The sequence below is a fragment of the Mastomys coucha genome, unplaced genomic scaffold, assembly GCF_008632895.1.
Source record: "Mastomys coucha isolate ucsf_1 unplaced genomic scaffold, UCSF_Mcou_1 pScaffold4, whole genome shotgun sequence".
Taxonomy (NCBI): Eukaryota; Metazoa; Chordata; class Mammalia; order Rodentia; family Muridae; genus Mastomys; species Mastomys coucha.
Window position 1 is genome coordinate 15873291 of NW_022196910.1, and position 8960 is coordinate 15882250.

Genomic DNA, 8960 nt, shown 5'->3' on the forward strand with positions numbered 1-8960 from the left:
TTCTGGAATCAGCCACCCTTTTCTAACGTAAAATAATTTGTGTTCCCATTTCAGCTCTTCTACATTCTACGCATGAGGGAGATCAGGTGATATGTGTCCTTCGGCGTCTCGTTTATTTCATTTTGTGTAGGTGCTGGACCTGCGGGCACACGTGGGTGTGTGTTCATGCATCCACATGGATGGCAGCACATGAGTGTGTGGTCATGTGTTCACATGGATAGCAGTGTCAATGCCAGGTATCATTCCTCAGGAGCCACCCACCTTGTTTTTTGAGACAGGGTCTCTTACTGACCTGTAACTCACCAATTAGGTTAGGCCTACTGGCCAGGAAGCTCAGGGATCTGCCTGTCTCTGCTTCCCTAGTCTTCCCTACCTGGACTCCGTGGGTCCTAGAGATTTTAACTTAGGCCCTCATGCTTACACAGAGGCACTTAATCGGTAGTCAGAGCAATTTCCCGATTGCTCAATTTGTTCTACTTAACACATCATCATGCTATGTTATCATCTCAAAGGACAAATTTCATAAAGAAAACACTGGCAGAAGAGATAACAAATGAGGCAAACACCAGGAGGGTGACCTGCCCACTCCATCGGGGAAATGAGTTATGAACATCTCATCAGTGGGATTTGTATGACTAAGAACTACCAGGGCCTCCTCTCTCTCCTGGCCTCATACCTTAGATTCTTCTCCGGGTCCACAGCTTATTGCATGCCAGAAAATGAACCACAGGACCTCAAGCAAGGAAGCCTTAGGGGAACATTTCTGGCAGCATTGACAAGGTAGACAGTAGGACTGGAGAGATGGCTCAGTGGTTAGGAGCATGGACTACTCTCCCAGAGGTCCTGAGTTCAATTCCCAGCAACCACATGGTAGCTCACAACCTACATGGTAGCTCACAACCGTCTGTAATGGGATCTGATGTCCTTTTCTGGTGTGTCTGAAGACAAAGTAGACAGTTGACTCCCATGCAAGTTATTAAGATCGTACATCTGGATTTTGTAAAGACTTACCTCACGGAAGACTTAAAGGAGAGTAAAAAAGAAAATCCATTATGTAAATACCTATATTTTCTATTATGTAAACATCTATATTTTCCTTATAAAGCCTGTCCTTTATTTTTAAAAGGAACACTTATGTTTCATGATGTTTTTCAGGGATAAAGTGATATGATAAAATGTTTACTACCCTCCCACTGAACAACTTATATTCACACACTGATAATTCTTATCATTCTAAGTCCCCTCCCTTCTTTAGCACACTTTCTGATGGTAGACCTGTAAACAGTGTGGTCATTTTTCATCATGCTAGGATTGGTTCTACGAGCCTTTCCCCATCCCTGGACTGTGGGTCATCCTGAACATGCTGTACCATAGAAGGAAAGGGTTCTACCACCCTAATGTTGGCAAACAGTCATGAGTTTCCTGAGATGATGCCACGTGCTGGCAGAGGCCATCTCCCTTGAATAATGCAGAAATGGTGAATCTGTGGGGGCTCACGAGCTCATGAGATGCATGTGTATCAAACTGAGGTCACTCCAACCATGTCCAGTTCCATACAGGAGTAGGTATTAGAGAATGGATGGACTGCAGTCCATCAGATGTGACGCCTGCCATCTTGTGGTTAAAACAAACATCATACAAGACCATTGCTGGTGAGGAGAAAGTTAAAGAGACTTCCCCCTGGGCAGTACCCAAGGCCTTCTATAGTAATCAACCCTGCTCTCACATGGAGACAACAGTTAAGAGTGCGGGATCATTGTAATGGCTACGATGAGGGTAGCCCCCAAGTCTGAACTGCTGGCTAATGTACACAGATTCTCTCCTCCAATCCTTGCAACAGTCTTAGGAGCTGGGTGCTATCAGTAGTATGAATACAAAGCCCAATGGATTTTTCTAAGACATTAAATAGCTCTCCATAGACAAACACTTTCTTGCAAAAGATTGTGGGATGAGCAGGATTCTGCAAATTAGAAAAAGTATGGTCACTGGAACAGGGGCTGTATTGTGGAAGTGCAGACTAATTCCACAAAATAAAGCTGAGCAAATTATTTCACCTCCACAGACCAAGTCTTCACCCACAAAAGCGAGAGGTCAGGTGTTTCTCTTTGAATACCAGACAGATCATAGCCAATGGCAGAGCTGTGAACTTTCACTCTGAGGAAAACTATTTATGAAGCTAAAGTAGCTCTTGCTTCGGACTACATGAATATGAACTGCGAAGTCAGCCATGGAACTTCATGCCTTCAGTCTCTGCACTTAGAAGACTGGGGCAGGAGAACTCAGCAGTAGTAGTTTTAAGGTTAAAATATGCATGTGCTTGCATGTCTGCATGTCTGCATGCACACATATGTGCATGCGTACATACATATGTGCATGCGTGCATAAGAGTTCCAGGCCAAGTTGGGCCAGATGCGGGGTAAAATATCTCTTTTTTAAAAATGAAGAGGGGGAAGCACTGAGCCTATCGTACCCTCTCAGGCATACACTCTCATCTTGCAAATATAAACCCCTTCTCTCCCAATTCCCAAGCAAGATTGATAATCATGTTAAAAATTCATCAAGTCTTAATCCATTGACATGTCATGGCTCTCTTGGCACAAGATGGTTTCTTTCCTGCCTGCTTCTACTCACATGAGCACTCTTCCCCTCACCCACCCAGCTCACTCAGGCAGTACCTGGAAGTTGGCTACAATGCCCATTCCAATGCATCCCACCAATCCGAGCACCAACGACACCAGGTTAAAAACAGGAGTGCCGAAGTAGCAGGTCTCATTCTGCTTCTCCACTATCTTATATCTTGTGTACATCGTAGCTGCACCTGAAAAACAGAAGTATGGTCTGATTACTTGACTCTTTTAATGAAACACAAGAACACATGTGAGCCTTTCTTTTACATGAAATTTCTTGATTACCGCTGGTGGGGTAGCATGAGGGTTTGATTCCCTGCACAGAGGGAAAATATCTTGATTGCAACACATTTTGCTCTTCCCAGTATTCTCTGCCCCATGCAGTGGACACACACACAAAGAGTCTTAGCTATTTTCATGTAAAGGCCACTCCATGTGTCACGCTATGACTTGCTTTTTTCACTTAACAGTAGAGATTCTTCCCAGTCACTGTGAAATCAATCTCCACTGGGATTTTCAGGTTTCTCTGCAGTTTGTGAGGTCTTATCTCTATCTCATCCTTCTCTTATAGACAGATTTCCACTTTGCTCCCTGGGTTTTTTCCAACCATAAACAATACTACTCGATTAGCATCCCTGATTTGTAGGTTTAGGGCACATTTTCAGAGCAGTAGTTTAAGGTTTAAAAATAATAGGCATGATCAAAATACTGAGATCATTTGCAGAGGTGGGTGGATAACCATATGCATACTTTTTAAATAACCAGTCCTCTAACGAGGGAGTGAAAACTAGAATATTTAACTGATGTTTCCTCCAAGGAGGGCTAACAATTTCAGTCTTCTAAAAACTGCCTTTCGTCTATTTGTATGTCTTCTGAGATGTGCATGGCCATATTGCTCTCAATTTCCCCCTTGGGTTTAAACTGAACGGCTTTGACACATTCCACACATCAGAATCTGTTCTACTGTAAATATTACAAATTTTCTTCTGGTCTGCCTTTAAAATGTACAACACGCATGTTCCTTGTGATAAGGTGGACTTTATATGTATTGACACAGTTAAGGCCACACTGGGCTTTATCTCAAAATTTTAAAAAGTAAAAACCTTAAGTAAATAAAAAGGAGGTCAGCAAGTTGTGGTGGCACATGGCTATATTCCCAGCCTCTAGAAGGCTCAGGAGGGAGAACTGTACTTTTGGCCACTGATTGTAGTAAAAACAATTACTTGTGCCTCTAAGTCTGGTTTCAAAGTCCCATAAACAGGCCCCGGGCTTGTTTAGATATATTTCTTTCTCTCTCCCCTTTCTTACCTCCAAACTGTAATAGGTGATCAAGTGAAACATTCTATCAAGTTGCACAATCCAAATTCTAAAGGGGCTCGCTCCCTCAGTGGGATTCCCAGAGAGTGTTGGTTACACAATAGGCCCTGATGGTTCAACAGGGAGGATAAAGGAAGGACTGAGCCCCACATCTGACACATGTATCCTCACATCCTCTGGTAAATGACTGAGTTTTGAATCAATGGCAAAGTGAATGGAGTCAATGTATATTACATTCATTAGCTCATGGCGGGATTACATTCGGTCCACTGCTTCAGCAGTGAGTCTGAGTTATTGAAAACAACAAACAAACAAATCATATCTGAGACAGATACAAGCTGGCTTTTGGTTTTATTGTTTTCCATTTCTCCTAACAGTTCAGCAGTTCTCAATATATAGAAAGCATCCAAGTCCCTTAAACTGGTTTGGTTTGGTTTTAATTTATGGTACTGAGAATCAAACCTCGTACTGCCCACATGCCAAGTAAATGTTCTATAACTGGGCTACACCCTGGCTCCAAGTTCATATTCACACCATGTATTCCCCGAGCAGATCTGTAGGGTAGCTCAGGGGCATGCATGCTTCTGACCCCAGAAGAGGCCACGCAGGCTGTCTTAGAACACATTTTCCGACATTGCCTTCTGCACTGGATTACTCAAGTGCTTTGGCTAGAAATAGTTTTTTAAAAACTAAATTACACTGAAAATCCATTTCAGGGTTAGAGAGATGGTTCCGTGGTTAAGAATGCTTGTTGCAGGTCAAAGATTTTGCAGCTGAGTTGGTGTTCTAATCCCAACACTCAAAGCCTTTCCTGGCTACAGAAAGAAGATGGCCAGTTCAGGCTCCATAATGTCCACTACTAGGAGTCCTCACTAGGGTCACCCTCATTATTCAGGGAAATTTCCACTGCACTAGGTTTTCCCATAAGCCCCTAATAGTTGTCTCCCCCCACATACTCCATCCCTTCTGTTCCCATTCCCACATGAATCTCTACCCTTCCCCAGTCCACCCACAAAATCTGTTCTATTTCCCCTTCCCAGGGAAATCCAGGCATTCCCCAAGCCCCCCCACCCCCACCCCCACCAGAGCCCTTCTGGCTACTTAGCCTCTCTGGGTCTGTGGGCTGTAGCATGATTATCCCTTATATAACAGCTAATATCCATTTATAAGTGAGTACATAGCATGTTTGTCTTTCTGGGGCTGCGTTACCTTACTCAGGATGATCTTTTTTTCTAGTTCCATAAATTTGGCTGCAAATTTCCTGATGTCATTTCTTTGACAGCTGAATAATACTCCATTGCATAAATGAACCACATATTCTTTATCCATTCTCCAGTTGAGGGACATCTAGGTTGTTTACAGTTTCTGGCAATTAATCTTGTTATGCCATGCTCACTTGATATCCCTGGGGTGTCTGCTCTTTTTCTGAAGGGAAACTGAGGAGCAGTGGGTCAGAGGGAGAGGGGAGGTTGGGGCAGTAACTGGGAGGACTGGAGAGAGGAAAAACTGTGGTCAGGATGTATTGTATGAGAGAAGAATAAGTAGATTTTTCTGTCAAATGCTTGCTGCTCTATCATGAGGACCGGAGTTGAGATCCCAGCACCCACACTGAGTGACTCACAAGGCACTGTAACTCTAACAGGTCTGACTCCCTCTTATAGCCTCTGAGGGCACTGACACTTGCATGTTTGTGTATATACACAAATAGTAAAATATATATATATGTATATATATACATATATATATGTATATATCATAACGTGCACATTGGTGCATGCACACACAAAAAATAAAACTAAATCTTTTTGTTTTGGGGGATTTGTATGTTTGTTTTTTGTTTTGGGAAGATTTTTATTTGGTTGGTTGGTTGATTAGTTTGGGTTTTTTGTTTGTTGGTTGGTTGGTTTGTTTTATTTTGTTTTGGTTTTGGTTTTGTTTGTTTGCTTGTTTTTTTGAGACAGGGTTTCTCTGTGTAGCCCTGGCTGTCCTGGAACTCACTCTGTAGACCAGGCTGGCCTTGAATTCAGAAATCCTCCTGCCTCTGCCTCCCAAGTGCTGGGATTAAAGGCGTGTGCCATCACCGCCCAGCTTGTTTTGTTTTTAAGATTGTGTTTTCTCTGTATAACTCTGGCTGTCCCAGAACTTACTCTGTAGACCAGGTTGGCCTTGAACTCAGAGATCCCTGTCTCTGCCTCCTAAGAGATAGGATTAAAGGTGTGCACCATCACTGCCTGGCATAAAAATAAGCATTAGATAGAATAAAAATTTTAACTCCATTTCAGAAATTTGTGATTTAAAAGTACCTCTTAAAATTCTGCTTCAGAGGGGCTGAAGAGATGGCTCAGTGGTTAAGAGCACTGACTGCTCTTCCAGAGGTCCTGAGTTCAAATCCCAGCAACCACATGGTGGCTCACAACCATCTGTAATGGGGATCCGATGCCCTCTTCTGGTGTGTCTGCGGACAGCAACAATGCACTCACATACATTAAATAAATAAATAAATAAATAAAATAAATAAATAAATAAATAAAAATTGCTTCAGAAGCTGGGCAGTGGGAGGCAGAGTCAGGCAGACAGGCAGGCTGATTTCTGAGTTTGAGGCCAGCCTGGTCTACAGAGTGAGTTCCAGGACAGCCAGGTCTAAACAGAGAAAAAAAAAACTAAACAAACAAAAAAATTCTGCCTCAGATTCCCAGGTAAGTATATTTCTATAAAAAGGCTACCTGTAATTTTGGTTTGTTTTTTTTTTTAAACAAAACAAAACAAAAAACAATCTTAGCTTCTCAAAGTAGTGTAAAATTCTACTTACCAAGAAATGCAGAGAAGTTTATCATGAATCCAAAAATACCACTCTCTGGAGGAGTTGTTCCTGTGTCACTAAAAAAGAAAATAATAAAATATTTTAATTATTTCAAAAGCAATCTCAGCAGATAATTGGTCCATTCTATACTGATCTTTCAAGATGCTCAGACACTGAGTTACAAAGGTACCACCTAAATTCATCCGAAAGAATTTTTGTTTGGGCCCTAGAGAAATCTAAAAAAGTCTTTTCTACCATAAGATGATTACATCTAGGGTTAGGGAGCTAAACCTGTTAGTGAAGTGTTTCTTGGACAAGCATGGGGCTATGAGTTCAATCCTCATCACCCAATGTGAAAAACCCAAGTGTGGTACCTCACATTTGTAATCCGAATCAGCAGGAAACTGTGTGGTCTGAATGAAAATGGCCCCCCTAGGCCCATAAGGGTAGTGCTATTAGGAGGTGTGGCCTTGCCAAAGTAGGTGTGGCCTTGTTGGAGGAAGTATATCACTGGGAAGGTGGGTTTTGAAGTCTCCGAAGCTCAAGCTATTTCTAGCAACACAGTCCCCTTGCTGCAGGTCAAACACCATGCTTCTCCAGCACCATGTCTGCCTGCACACTGCCATGCTTCCCACCATGATGATAATGGACTAAACCTCTGAAACTGTAAACCAGCCCCAAGTAAATGTCTACCTTTATAAGAGCTGCCTTGGTCATGCCTGGCGGTGGTGTCTCTTCACAGCAATGAAATCCTAACTGAGACAGAGATCTGGCCTTGAAAACAGGTGTGTGTGCACACACAAGCATCCACACCTGCACCTGCACATCCGCATGCTAGAAGATGTTTAAAATAAACAGAATACTGTTTCTCAAACAACCCCACTTGACAAGCTCCATGTATGTTGCTTCTCAATGAAGAATTGAGTGTGACTATTTCGAAATTCAAAGTAAGTGGAAAATGTGCTTGAAAAAAAAACCCATGATTGAGACAATTAGGGTCCATAAAGGGCACCACTTTAATCTTTAATGACTGGATTTATGCACGATACAGTACCAGAAACTAAGCGATACTATTGACCCCTACTAAGTACTTATGGAGACCCCACCACAAGGAAGCCTCCACATTCATAGTTGTCCTCAACTGCAAGCAGCCGTTAAGCCAGGAGTTGAACACACCTGCTAGACTGATCAATTACTGTAAAAGAGGTTCCCATAGGAAAAAAAACAAAACAAGTCTTAGGTGCAGTGGCAGTCTTCCAGTTCCTGAGGTGACTCAGAAAGTAGTGCTGAAGAGCCGGGAGCTTGGCTCAGTATTAACGCGCCTAGTGGGCCCAGGCACCCAGTTCCAGTCAGAGAAAGTGTTTGGCACGTCCTATATTTCCTTTTCACTGGTATCAGGTTACAGTAGGTCAAGCTGCTCACAAGCTAAAGCTACCTTCCTGGTTTAAAACTGTTGGGACAATGGTGCTCCAGACGTGAAGCAACTTGTACTTCTTCGGGGTACTTCCACTTTTAAAAATAGCTCTGAAATGTATACGTTGACAACGGATCGAAGTGAAAAGGCACATTTCCCAGTGTGTGGAAAATTCCACCAGAAGCAGGTCCAGACAGAAAGCAGGAATCGCTTGGGTTTTGCAGAGAGTGAATTTTTAAAGAGAATGCAAAGAGGCTCGGCAGGTATAAAGCACCTTGACTCCCTGCTCTTTCCATTGTTCTGTCAGAGCCTGATTAGGAGGAAATACCCGACCCCCTTCTCCAGCTTCCTATGCTGTAGGAGGGCTGGAGAAGGCTACCCCATGTGCTGGTGCCCTTTTGAGCCCAGGGCTAAGCGGGCCAGGGGGAAGGGATCAGAGTCAGGAACAGAATGGCAGCAGAGGGAGCCTGAGCCCTTGGGCAGCACTATTGACAGATGATTAAGTCTGTGAAGAACATCAAGCCTTCCTGTCTCCACCTTAGGGTATAGAAAAGTAACCACGAGGGAGGTGTAGCACGGTGCTTGGCAGCCATCTACCACCTCAGACAAACACACGACAGGGACAGGAGCTAGGGCACCTATGCCTGTGTCTGGGAAGGGAAGGGAAGTGACATAAAAGGTTGGTATTCAAGAAAGTATGTGGTTGGGGTGTAAAGACATTCTGAAAGGTCGCGAGAAAACAACTTCACTATTGGTAATTTCACCTTCATGAGCCGAGTTGAAAGTGTATGGGTGTGTCTTC

At 43.2% G+C, this 8960-nt stretch overlaps 1 protein-coding gene across 2 annotated transcripts in view; it reads right to left on the reverse strand.

Annotated features, from left to right (window-relative positions):
* Dram1 (DNA damage regulated autophagy modulator 1) overlaps nucleotides 1-8960 on the reverse strand; it is a 42214-nt gene that overhangs the window by 22848 nt on the left and 10406 nt on the right. For both annotated transcript variants that reach the window (XR_004112878.1, XM_031349925.1), the window contains exons 2-3: nucleotides 6754-6821; nucleotides 2676-2818 (exon numbers count right to left, since the gene is read on the reverse strand). Coding sequence is in view for 1 of the 2 variants with exons in the window: in XM_031349925.1 (XP_031205785.1) it covers nucleotides 2676-2818; nucleotides 6754-6821 (211 nt within the window). In the remaining variant the exon portion in view is untranslated. The remainder of the gene's footprint in view (nucleotides 1-2675; nucleotides 2819-6753; nucleotides 6822-8960) is intronic.